General features: G+C 69.9%; 1 protein-coding gene across 2 annotated transcripts; it reads left to right on the forward strand.

Annotated features, from left to right (window-relative positions):
- Window positions 1-1,125: 1,125 nt before the first annotated feature.
- ADAM11 (ADAM metallopeptidase domain 11) lies at window positions 1,126-11,969 on the forward strand. 2 transcript variants are annotated; one of them, XM_074849373.1, is made up of 26 exons: window positions 1,126-1,365; window positions 2,602-2,783; window positions 4,273-4,349; window positions 4,725-4,791; window positions 5,289-5,374; window positions 5,465-5,531; window positions 5,699-5,747; window positions 5,850-5,917; window positions 6,280-6,354; window positions 6,437-6,508; window positions 7,204-7,370; window positions 7,446-7,530; window positions 7,611-7,701; window positions 7,810-7,861; window positions 8,029-8,128; window positions 8,445-8,515; window positions 8,609-8,705; window positions 8,805-8,885; window positions 8,972-9,022; window positions 9,769-9,832; window positions 9,911-10,010; window positions 10,086-10,205; window positions 10,289-10,457; window positions 10,535-10,649; window positions 10,934-11,024; window positions 11,544-11,969. In XM_074849373.1, the coding sequence occupies exons 1-26, from the start codon at window positions 1,308-1,310 to the stop codon at window positions 11,587-11,589; spliced, it is 2,301 nt and encodes a 766-aa protein (XP_074705474.1). In that variant the 5' UTR covers window positions 1,126-1,307; the 3' UTR covers window positions 11,590-11,969. The 2 variants fall into 2 exon arrangements, with proteins under 2 accessions (XP_074705474.1, XP_074705475.1); XM_074849374.1 differs by having other exon boundaries at window positions 1,130-1,365; window positions 8,445-8,516; window positions 8,613-8,705.
- The last annotated feature ends 348 nt before the right edge of the window (window positions 11,970-12,317 follow it).

Raw genomic sequence — 12,317 nt, forward strand, 5'->3', positions numbered from 1 at the left:
CCCTGCACTCCATCACCTTGGGGCTTGGAGCCCCCCTGTGCCCCCCAGGACAGTCCCTCTGTCCCCCGTGGGGCTGAGCATCACAATGCTGTGCCCCCCCTCCATCCCACAGCTGCAATGAACAGGAGTTTATTGGGGCTTTTCACCCCCCCAGATTGTTCCGTTATCCCCAGGTGGGGAATGTGGCCTTACAGCATCCCCTGAAATTGGGGCAGCCCAAGGGGGGGGCCTCGTTTCTGGCACCTCCCGAGGGTTACGCGTGGCTGCGGGTGACAGCACCCACCCACTGGTGACGGCCCAGGGTTGACCCACTTCCCCGAGTGCCGTGGGTGCTGGCACCCCCCCTTTCAGCATCCCGGCCCCATCCTGAGCCGCCGCCATCAGCACCAACTGGGGACCCAGGACCGGGGGGGGCTCAGTGCTGGCTGGGGGGCCTTAGGCCCGGCTGGGGGGCTCTGATAATGGCTGGGGGCACTGGCACTGGCTGGGGACTCGCCTGGTACCAGTTGGAAGCTGCAGCACTGGCCAAGGGGGCTCTGGCACTGCCTGGGCACACTGGAATGGCTGGGGGCTCTGGTGCTGGCCGGGGGCCACTGAGGGACTGGGGACCAGTCAGGGACTCAGCCCCAGCTGGGGGTCTGCTGCCAGTTGGGGGGGTCTTGGTACAGGCTGGGGCTTCAGTCCCAGCTGGGGGCCCAGTACTGGTGTGGGAGGGTTTGGTACTGGTGCGGGGGGGTGGTACTGGTGGGGGGGGGTCCTGTACTGGCCGGGGGGGGGCAGTGCTGTTTGAGGGGGGGTCCAGTACTGACTAGGTCCGGTACCGGTGCTCCTACACTGACTGGGGGGGTCTGGTACCGGCTGGTCCGCTCCCATCCCAGCTCGGGGGCTGGACTGGGCGGGGGGGGGGGCGGCTCCGGTACCGGCCGGGGTGGGGGCGATGCCGGCCGGAGCCGCCGGTGCTGCCGGTGCTGCAATGCCGCGGGGGTGCCAGCGGCGCTGCGGCAGCCGGGGCGGGAGCGGAGCGGGGGGGGACCCGGGAGCGGGGAGGGGAGCGGGGGGGCGCGGCGGGGCCGGGCGGGGCGGGGCGGCCCCGGGGCGGGCGCTGCCGGTGCCGCTGCCGGCGCCGGTGCCGGTGGCGGCGGGCCCGGTGCCGTGCGCGCGTGCAGGGGGCGGGGGCGGCGCTCCCGGCCCGGCGGCCGCTTCCTGCCCGGCCCGGGGCGGAGGGACCGGCAGGACGGTCCGGACGGTCCCCGGCGGTCCCCGGCTCCGCGGGCCCGGCGCGGCCGCGCTCGGATTATGAGGGAGCCATGAGCCCGCTGCGGGGCTGGCTGCTCGCCGCGCTGCTCTCGCTCACCCCGCGGGCAGGTAGGTCCCGCCCCGGCCCCGCTCCGGCCCCGCTCCCGCTCCCGGCATCGCCCCGCTCCGGCCCCGCTCCGGCCCCGCCGCCGCTGCGGCTTTTTCGCTGCATCGACACATTTTTCCGCAGCGCCGCCCCGCAGCGCCCCGGGAGGGGCCAGGCCCGCGCCCCCCCCCCCCCCCCCCCCGACTCTCCATCCCCGCACCTGCCGCCCCACGGCGGGGGGGGCCCGGCCCCGCACCCCCGGCCCCTGGGTGTCCCCGCGGGAGGTGTCCCCACGCCAGCTCTCCGTGTCCTCTCGGGAGGCGGCCCCCCCGTGTCCCCTGGGTGTCCCCTCCGGGGGGTGTCCCCGCAGCAGCCCCTCACGTCCCCTCTGGGATGTGTCCCCATATCGGCTCCCCTGTCCCCTGGGTGTCCCCCCAGGAGATGTCCCCGTAGCGGCCCTCCATGTCCCCTTGGGAGGTGTCCCCATAGCGGCCCTCTGGTGTCCCCTGGGTGTCCCCTCTGCAGGTGTCTCCACACCAGCCATCCTGTCCCCTGGGTGTCCCCTCTGGGGGGTGTCCCCATAGAGGCCCTCCATGTCCCCTCAGGAGGTGTCCCCCTACCAACCCCCCATGCCCCCTGGGTGTCCCCACCGGAAGGTGTCCCCATACCAGCCCTCCATCTCCCATGGGGATGTGTCCCCATACCGGCCCCCCATGTCCCCTGGACATACCCCCAGGACGTGTCCCCATCCCAGCCCTCCCTGTCCCCTGGACATCTCTTCCAGGCTGTGCTGCTGTGCCCAGTCCCCCCTCTTCCTGCAGGTGCAGTGGCATTGCTGGGTGCCCCCACATCCCCTGGGTGCCCCCCTCTGGGATTGCATCGCTTTACCAGCCACCCCTGTCCCCTGCGCATCCCCTCCAGGATGTGCCACTGTATCTGAGGCCCTTGAGCTTTCCTTTCCCAAATGTGTCCCCACACTGGTCCTCCATGTCCCCGGACACCCCCCCCAAGCCTGTGCTTCCTGGGTGTCCCCTCCTGGACACACCACTACACCTGGGTGACCCCCCCCATGTCCCCCAGCCGTCCACCCTGGGACATGTCCCTGTACTCACCCTCCGTGTCCCCTGGGCCTCCCACCCAGAACACAGGTGTCCCCTTTGGGATGCAATGCCACACTTGGGTCACCCCCAGAGCACGTCCCCAGCCCCGGTGTCCCCAGCCCTCCCTGGGCCGCCGCGACTGGCTCCCCTCGCCCGCAGGTCCCGCCGCGCAGGCCGGCTCGCTGCCGCGGAGGCTCCCCCGGGCCGGATGGCAGGACGGGAGGGTCGTTGCCCAAATCACCCACCCCAGCAGGTTGGTGGGGCAGAGCTCAGGAGGAGAAGTGCAGAAGCATCAGCTGGACACCAGGGTCAGGAATGAGCCTGGAGGAGGAGGAGGCCCCGTAAGTGAACCGCAAAACCCCCCCCCCCATCCTCTCTATTTCTGGGGTCCCCCGGTGGGTGGCAGGTCCCCAGGCAGCTGCCATTGCTGGCCTGGCTGCACCCCACCACGTGCGTGGCCACCGGCACCCCAAACTGGGGCCGTCATCCCCCCAGGGACCGAACCACTGCCGCCCCCCCGGCAGGGCACCGATGTGCGCCGTGAAATCCCATTAAATCTGGGCACCGGCGGCGCGCGCGGGCGTTGGGAGAGATGAAATGGGAGCGGGCAGGCAGGCAGCAGGCAGGCAGCAGGCAGGCAGCAGGCAGGCAGGCAGCCGGCAGGCAGCAGGCAGGCAGCAGGCAGGGCTCCTGCAGAATGAATGGGCTCATGGCTCTGGCGCCAGGGAGGACGGATCCAGGCCACGTGGGCGCAGCCCCGCACATCCCACCCGGTGCCGACCCCCCAACTGTGGCCGTTTCCCCGCTCTGGGCTCGGTGCACTCGCCCCGGCCGGCGACTGTCACCCCCGAGCCGGTGGCAGCTTTTCCCGGCGTCCCGGGGAACCGGTACCCGCGTCCCATGCGGCACGGGGCGGGGGGCGACGCTTTCAGAGGCGGTGGCGGCTGCAGAGGCCGACGCGCATCGATCCCCCCATCCTCACCGGATAAAAGGTGAAATAACGAGCTGCAATTGCCGCAAAGGTGATTTAAACCCGGTCTTAAGTAAAACCGCCGGACGCCGGGAAGTGCTGGGGGGTGGCTGGGCCGCAGCTGGCGCTGACGGGATTTCAGGGAGGCGTTAAGCCAGGGCGTCGCGAGGGGATGGAGCGGCTGCAGACCCCGGGGAGTTTGGGGCTGGGTCCTGGCAGCGGCACCGGCAGAGCCCCCGTGAGCCTCCCCCCGACCCCGCGGGCGCCGTCTTGGCCTGGGCCATCCCCTCCCCGGGGTGCTGCGCGGTGGCAAACGGGTCCTTGTCCCCACGTCACCATCCTGAGCTGCGCCCGGGGCCTCAGCGAGGGGACCAGGCACCCCAGGAAGAGTTTGGCTTTTCCTGGCTGCCGTTTCCCCCGGTGCGAAGCCCCAGGACTGCCGAGGTGGTGATGGACCCTCACCCGTGCGACGAGTTTGCCGGGTCTCAGGCGGGCGCCGCAGAGCGCGGCTCCTGCTGCTGCCGGCAGGAATTAGGTCAGGAGCGCCGAGCGCCGCAGGGCGGGTGAGACGCCGGCTCGGCACCGCCGCGGGGCGGGGGGGGGATGCTCTGGCAACCCCCACCCGAGTATGGCCTCTGGGGAGGTGGGCGACGGGTGCCGGTGCCCTCCTGGCACTGCGGGAGTGATGATTTTGGGACCAAAACCCAGTATTTTCCTTTATGTTTAATTTTTTGGGGTTAAAAATAAAAGTGCACCTTTAGAGGCTGCACATTTGGGTTGGGGTTTTTTTCTATTAATTAATTTTTAATTTTCTTTGGGGGGCCTTTGCGGGAGAGCTGACGGCTCCAGCTCTCTTGCAGGGGCTGCACCTGGCGCGGGCGAGCTTCGTGGTGCGCGCCTTCGGCTCGGCCTTCACCCTCGACCTCCGGCTGAACCAGTGAGCGGGCCCAGGGGTCCTGACGGGGTGGGGGGCACCTGCCGTGGGGCTGCTGCTGCCCCCCAGCAGGAGGGAGGGGGTGGAGAAGCCGGGGGTCCTTGGGGACAGGGGATGGGTTGTGCGGGGCCATCCCAGCTCCAATACTGGGACTGAGCTGGGGGGTGGGTGGGGGAGAGGGGCCCATGGGGTGCCAGCACCCTCCCAAAGCAGGGGGGTCCCATGCTGGGGTGATGCCACGTGCACGGGTGGTGGGTGGGTGTACGATGAGGGTGCTGCCGGCAGGGCCACGGCTGCTGCCATCTCCCTTCTCCTCCTCCTCTTCTTCCTCTTCCTCCCCACCGCCGCGGCCTCTCACCCCCCGCCTGCTCCCGGCAGCCACCTCCTCGCATCCCACTACGTGGAGCGGCACGTCGGCACGGGCAGCAACGGCAGCCACAGCACGGTAAGCTGCGTGCCGTGCCGTGCCGTGCCGTGCCGTGCCGTGCCATGCCGTGCCGTGCCGTGCCGTGCCGTGCCGTGCCAGCTCTGGGGTCGTGGTGGCACATTTATGAATCCAGCAGAAGTCCAGGAGTGGCCACCCTCAGCTCAGTGTCTCCATCCGGGTGGCGCTGGGCTGCCCCCCGGTCCCTGGGGTGCCCAGCCCATGCATCGGGGTGCTGCCCCGGTGGGTGAGTGGGGGGTGCTGATGGGTGCTGGGTGATCCCCAGGGTGCTTTGGCACAGGCTGCCAGCCTTGTCCGGGCAGTGGTGGGTGCCCACCCGGTGCCACGAGTGCCAGGCGCACCCCAAGGGTGACAGGCAGCGAACCCCAGAGCCACCAGCCCAGGGGCTCCTGGGGATGCAGTGAGGGGGGCAGCTGCCTGCGCAGTAGCGGGCAGGATGGGACCCAGGGGCAGGGGCAGGGTCCGGCCGGCTCAGCCGCCTCTCCCCGCTCTGGCAGGGCGCGGGGGAGCACTGCTACTACCAGGGCCGGATCCGGGGGCAGCCCCGCTCCTTCGTGGCTCTCTCCAGCTGCCAGGGCCTGCGGTGAGTACCCTGTGCCGTCGGGCAGCCTGAAAGGGGAGGTCAGGGGGGCTGCACCCCTCTGCACCCTGTCACCTCCATCTCTCCTTGCAGCGGGGTCTTCTCAGACGGCCGAGCCACCTACCTGATCGAGCCCCAGGCGGGCGCCGAACACAGGCAGGTGAGTGGTGGCACCGGGACCCGCCACGTGCCTGCCTCAGCTTCCCCACTGCAGCGTTACGGTCTGGCGGCAGCTCGGGGACAGCCTTGGGGACACAGGGACGTGGAGGTCCCCCCGCCACGCTGTCACGTCCACGTGTAGCTATGACACTCCTCTCCCCACGGCAGGGCCTTCAACCACACGTCATCCAGCGCATCCCCAGCTGCGCCCGACTGGGTGAGCCCTCGCACAGAGCCAGTGCTCATCCCCGAGGACCGGTGACAGTGGCCCTGGTGGCCTCGTGTCCTGTGCCCCACCAGCTCTGTCCCTTCCCTCCAGGCTGCCTCTTCCCTGCGCTGAACCAGCGCGTCGCGGGCGGGTTACCAAAGCTGCGGCGGCGGCGGCAGGTTAGCAGGGACAGCGGGGGACATGGGCAGGGGACAAGGGCGCTTGACCATGGTTGGTCTCCAGCTGCCAGCTCAGCCTCGCTGGGGGGGGCCACTTGCCCACGGCACGGCTCTGCCGTGGGTGCAGCCGGGCTGGTTTGTGGGTGCTGGGGTTGTGTTTGCAGGATGCTGCTCCTGCACAGGCTCGGGGATGCTCTGGGGACTCTCTGGCAGTACCCGCGGGGATCTGCCCCAAGCCCACCCCTCCACGCAGCCCAAATATCCCCCATGAGCAGCCACAAAAGGGGTCGAAAAGCCCCTTCGCTGGGGCTCGGTGCGTGGATCCTGCCGGAGGCGGCTCAGCCGTGGGCTCCCGCCGGCAGGTACGCCGAGCCCAGCACACGGTCCACAGCGAGACCAAGTACATCGAGCTGGCGGTGGTGAACGACCACCAGCTGGTACGTACGGGGGGTCCCGCGGCTGTGGGGGTGGGGGTCAAGGTGGCCCTCCCAGCCCAACCTGGCTCCTGGTGTCTCCCAGTTCCTGCAGCTCCGCAAGTCCGTGGTTCTCACCAGCAACTTTGCCAAGTCCGTGGTCAACCTGGCTGACATGGTGAGAGGGGGTTTGTCCCAGGGGGGGTTTGTCCCTGGGGGGGGGGTGTCCCTGGGTAGGATGTCCCTGACACCTGGCAGGTTTGTCTCTGGGGGGTTCATTCCCAGGGGGTTTGTCCCCAGTGGGCTTATCCCTGGAGTGCGAGGGATGTCCCCCGTGCCTGGTGGGTTTGTCTCCTGGGGGGGTTTGTTCCCAGGGGGTTGGTCCCCAGTGGGCTTGTCCCTGGATGGGGGTTTGTCCCTGGGGGAGGTTGTCCGCAGGGAGTTTGTCCCCAGCACCTGCTGGGTTTGTCCCTGGAGGGCTTGTCCCTGGTTCCTGGTAGGTTTGTCCCCCGGGGGGGGGTCTATCCCTGGGGGGTTGGTCCTCAGCACCTGGTGGGTTCATCCCTTGGGGGTTTGTCCCCAGGGCGTTTGGCCCACTGGGGTGTTTTTTTCCCCAGCACCTGGTGGGTTTGTCCCACGGGAGCCCAGCTCCTGGGGGATTTGTCCCCAGGGAGTTTGTCCTCAGGGGGTTTTGTCCCTGGTGGCTGGTGGGTTTGTCCCTGGGAGGGTTGTCCCAGGGTAGGATTGTCCCCAAGGGGTTGGTCCCTGGCACCTGATGGGTTTGTCTCTGGGGGGTTTGTCCCCAGTAGCTGATGGGTTTGTCCTGGGGAGGGGTCTCACCGCCGGCGCTGTCCCCTCGCTGTCTCCCCGCAGATCTACAAGGAGCAGCTCAACACCCGCATCGTGCTGGTGGCCATGGAGACGTGGGCGGCGGAGGACCGGATCCGGATGGGGGAAGACTCCCTGGAGACCCTGAACGAGTTCGTGAAGTACCGGCGCGAGGGGCTGGCGGAGCACAGTGACACAGTCCACCTCTTCTCGTGAGCACCATGGCCGTGTCCCCTCCCGGGGCCGGGAGCCGCCGTCCCCCGTCCCCACCGTCCTCTTCCTCGCAGGGGTCGGACATTTCAGAGCAGCCGCAGCGGCACCGCCTTCGTGGGGGGCATCTGTTCGCCCGCCCGCGCCGGGGGTGTCAACGAGGTGGGTGCAGTGAGACCCCCACGAGAGCGGGGTGGGGATGGGGGGGTCCCTGCGGTGACTCCCCCGTCCCCCCTGCGCAGTACGGCAACGTGGCGGCCATGGCGGTGACGCTGGCGCAGACACTGGGGCAGAACGTGGGCATGATGTGGAACAAGCACCGCACGGCCGCAGGTACCCACCGCCCCGCCGGGAGCGGGGTGGGGACGCGGGGGACACTGTGATACCACCACGGTGGCAGCAGGGTGTCCAGCACCCCCAGCCCACCTCTTCTCCTCCCAGGGGACTGCCGGTGTCCAGACTCATGGCTGGGCTGTATCATGGAGGACACAGGGTGGGTGCCCGCTCAGGGTGGCACTGCCACCGTCCCCTGTGTGCCCCATGTCACCGCTCATGGGCGGGGCCATCGCCGAGGGTCCTGCCCCATTTTGGGTGACCAGCTGTGCCCGGCGATGCCATCCGGGTGGCGCGGGGGGGGTGACGGCAGCCCCCACCCCGCAGGTACTACCTCCCGCGGAAGTTCTCCCGCTGCAGCATCGACGAGTACAACCAGTTCCTGCAGGACGGCGGCGGCAGCTGCCTCTTCAACAAACCCCTGAAGGTAACGGCCCCCCCCGGCCCCCGATCCTGGGTGGCCATTGTGGGGGGAGCGGGGAGCGATGCCCCAGGGGTGGCTCCGAGGGTCCCTCGGGACTCACAAGTCTCCCCCAGCCCCTGCCACATCCAAGGTAACGGTGCCGGCGTTGAACCCGGTGTCCCCCGTGGGGGACAGAGCCAGACCCTTGTGCTTGGTGGCAAGAGGTTTGGGGGTACCACCATCCCCTGGGGACACGATGCCCTTCTTGGGGGGCTCACAGCAGCACCCAGCTTGGGCCCCCCCCAGCATCTCTTGCTCCCCCTCCCCTCGGTCCCGGCAGCTCCTGGACCCTCCGGAGTGCGGCAACGGCTTCGTGGAGGCGGGCGAGGAGTGCGACTGCGGCTCGCTGGCGGTGAGCGGGGACCGGGGGCTGCTGGCCGCAGCCGTGCCAGGGCCACCTGCCTTGCCAGGGTGGCTGAGGCGCAGTGCGGGGCCGCTGTCCCGGCAGGAGTGCGCGAGGAGCGGCGGCAACTGCTGCAAGAAGTGCACGCTGACCCACGACGCCATGTGCAGCGACGGGCTGTGCTGCAAAGGCTGCAAGGTGCGGGGCCGGGGGGGCCGCAGCCGGGGTCCCGCGGGCTGTCGGGGTTCCTGGGCCGCCGGCGCCTGACGTGGTGGCGGCTTCATCCCCCCGGTGCAGTACGAGCCGCGTGGCGTGTCCTGCCGGGAGGCCGTGAACGAGTGCGACATCCCCGAGAGCTGCACCGGGGACTCCAGCCAGGTGAGCCAGGCCAGGGGGGACGTGGGGACACACACCGTGGGGCCACGCGGCATCACTCATCCTCTTCTCCATGATCCCCCCGCCAGTGTCCCCCCAACCTCCACAAGCTGGACGGCTACTTCTGCGAAAACGAGCAGGTGAGTCCAGCACGTGGACACGGCCGTGGGACTCAGACACGTCCCTGTGGGCCCAGGCACCTCCTGTGGGGCTTGGACACGTCCCACGGCTCGGGAACATCCCAAGGGGCTCAAGCATGTCCCCGTGGGCTCGGGCACATCACCGTGGAGCTTGGGCACATCCCGTGAGCTCAGGCACATCCCCTGGGGTCGGACACATCCCTTGGGCCCAGCACGTCCCCGGGGCCTCCAGCAGCCTGGAGCTTGGCTGTGCCCACAGCTGCAGCCACAGCTGAGCCACGCACGTGTGCACGGGGGTGGGTTTTGGGGTGTAGCCGGGGTCCCCGGGGTGTGTGAGCCCTCCCTGAGCACCGGCCCATCAGCCCTGGGCCACACAGCCCTTCCCTGGGCAAGCCGGGGCCGCGGGCCCTGAGCCACGTGCCTTCCCTGTGCGCGTGGCCGTGACCACCGTACCCCGTAATTTTTCCCATCCGTGTGCTCCTTCCTCGTGCACACACGCCCACAACGATGGGCCGTGCAAACCTTCCACGCACACACGCGCGTGGGGCTCCGTGCCCCAAACATTGTCCCGGTGGGGGGGGGGGGGTGCATGTGGCTCCCCCGTCCCCTTCAACCTGCCCCTGCAGCCAGGACGGTGGCCCTGGGGCACGGCGGGGGGGCACATCGTCCTGGTACCACCTCCGTGGCCACGCACACGCGCGTGCAAGCACCTCCCCATCCCCGTGACCCCTCTCCCTGCTCCCCAGGGACGATGCTACGGCGGGCGCTGCAAAACCAGAGACCGGCAGTGCAACGCGCTGTGGGGCCGCGGTAAGTGCCGGCCCCGGGGTGGCTTTGTCGGGGGGGGGACGGGGGGGACACAAGTGAGTGACACTCGTTTTCTCCCAGGCTCGGCCGAGCGCTTCTGCTACGAGAAGCTCAACGTGGAGGGGACCGAGAGGGGCAACTGTGGGCGTGAGGGCCTGGGCTGGCTGCAGTGCAACAAGCAGTGAGTGAGCCCTGTCCCCCCCGTCCCCCCCGGGTGCCACCCGCCCGCGCCGGTGATGCCACCGGTGCCTTGCAGGGACGTCCTCTGCGGCTTCCTCCTCTGCGCCAACATCTCGGGCGCGCCCCGGCTGGGCGAGCTCAGCGGCGAGATCGCCGCCACCACCTTCTTCCACCAAAACCGCTACGTGGACTGCAGGTGGGTGCCACCGCCACGGGGACGGGGACGGCCGCGGGCGTGGGGGGGTCCCGGTGTCACCCGCTGTCATCGCCCCGGCGCAGGGGAGGCCACGTGCAGCTGGTGGACGGCTCGGACCTGAGCTACGTGGAGGACGGGACGCCCTGCGGGCCCGGCATGCTGTGCCTCGACCGCAAATGCCTTCCAGCCACGGCCTTTAACTTCAGCTCCTGCCCCGGCAGCTGGGACGGGAAGATCTGCTTCGACCACGGGGTGAGGGACACGGCGGGGCAAAGGGGACCTGGAGGGGGTGTCACGGCAGCGGGGGGGGTGACGCCATCCCCTCGCAGGTTTGCAGCAACGAGGGCAAGTGCATCTGCCGGGCCGAGTGGACGGGGAAGGACTGCAGCGTCTACGACCCCATCCCTGAGCCGAAGCCGACGGGGGAGACGGAGCGATACAAGGGTCCGTGCGCCCCGGGGACAGGGGAGGGGGACAGGATGGGCTCCCCGTGTCCCTGTTGTTCCCGGTCCCCACGGGCTGGGGCGTCCCGCTTTGTCCCCAGCCCCGCCCCGGGGGCCCAGTGTCACCATCCCCCCCTCCCCGGTGCCCTGGCTGCGCTGGACACAGCTGGGTCCTGTCCCCCCCCAGGTCCCCACAGTGCTGGGGCTGCCCTGGGGCTGTGTCCCCATGTGTCCCCCCCACTGACGTGTGTCCCTGTCCCCTCCTCCCCGTCCCCTCTGTCACAGGTCCCAGTGGCACCAATATCATTATCGGCTCCATCGCGGGGGCCGTGCTGGTGGCTGCCATCGTCCTAGGGGGGACAGGCTGGGGATTTAAGTAAGCGGCCACCGCATGGCTTGTCCCCTTCTGCTGCCGGCACGTCACCGGCCACGTCCCCCCACCGCGCACTGTCACCGCACCAGGGCCAGGCCTCTGCCCTCCCGGGCACCCCTGGGTGGGGGCATCGCCAGCCCCCCCGAGCTGGGCATCACCTGCAGTGTGGCCCCTGGTCCCCTTGTCCCTGCCTGGTCCCCTTGTCCCTGCCTGCTCCCCTGGCCCCGCCTGGTCCCTTGCCCCAGCCCCTGCCTGACCCCCGGCCCTGCCTGCGCTGCCTGCATGTGGCACTGGGGGTTCACTGTCACCCGGCCCCCCTGCTCAGTCCTGGCCGTGTCTGTCCCCAAGCATGGGGGGGCCGGGGTGGGGGCTGTGTTGGTGGCCCCCGTGCGCGTGCTCCTGCCTGGCACTGGGACACGTCTGCTGCCTGTGGGACACTGAGGGGGGACGGGCTGACACAGCGGGGGGGACACGGGGGTGGCACTAACACTCCTCTCCTCTCCCCCCGCCGCCCCCCCCAAGGAACATCCGCCGAGGAAGGTACGACCCGGCGCAGCAGGGAGTGTAACCGTCCCCCCCCCATCGTCTCCTCCTCGTCACCGTCACTGTCACCGTCACCGTCCGGCAGCCTGACGGCGTGGGAGCCCCCCCGGGCCGGGCCCGTCTGTCCGTGTCGCTGTGTGTCCGGCCGTGCTGTCTCCATCTCTGTGCCCCCCACAACTGAAAAGAGACGGCGGTTGGGGGGGGCCTGGCAGCAGCCCCCCCACACCGGTGCTGGCTCTTTTCAGCTCAGTGTCCCCCCCATGTGTCCCCCCGGTGTCACAGCCCCACACTAAACACACCCCACTTCTGTGTTGCAGGTCTGGGGGGGCCTGAGTGGGGCTGCTCTGCCCCACCCCACCACCCCCCCCCCAGCGCCTCATTAACAGCAATTAAACGGGGCGCCGCTGCCGAGAGTCCGGCCGAGGAGGAGAGCGGGGGGGGCACCCGGGACCACCCCCCCCGACCCCCACCGCACCACCACGAATGTACGGGCCCCCCCGGCCCCCGCCCCGGGGCTGGCGGCACTGCCGGCACCGGGATGAATGTACCTGTGGGGGCGAGCAGGGACCCCCCCAGCCCCACATTCCCCCCCTCTTCCTCCCCCATCAGCATCTTCCAGCTTTGGGGCCTGGGTCCCCCAAATGGCAGGCCAGTGTACCCCAGGATGAGGCCAGTATACCCCAGTACCAGGCCAGCACCCCCCGCCCAGTGCAGGGCCTGGGAGTCGTGTCCCCCCCCCCCCAGATGCCAGGT

This window comes from Strix aluco, chromosome 24 (assembly GCF_031877795.1).
Source record: "Strix aluco isolate bStrAlu1 chromosome 24, bStrAlu1.hap1, whole genome shotgun sequence".
In the NCBI taxonomy this organism is placed as follows: domain Eukaryota; kingdom Metazoa; phylum Chordata; class Aves; order Strigiformes; family Strigidae; genus Strix; species Strix aluco.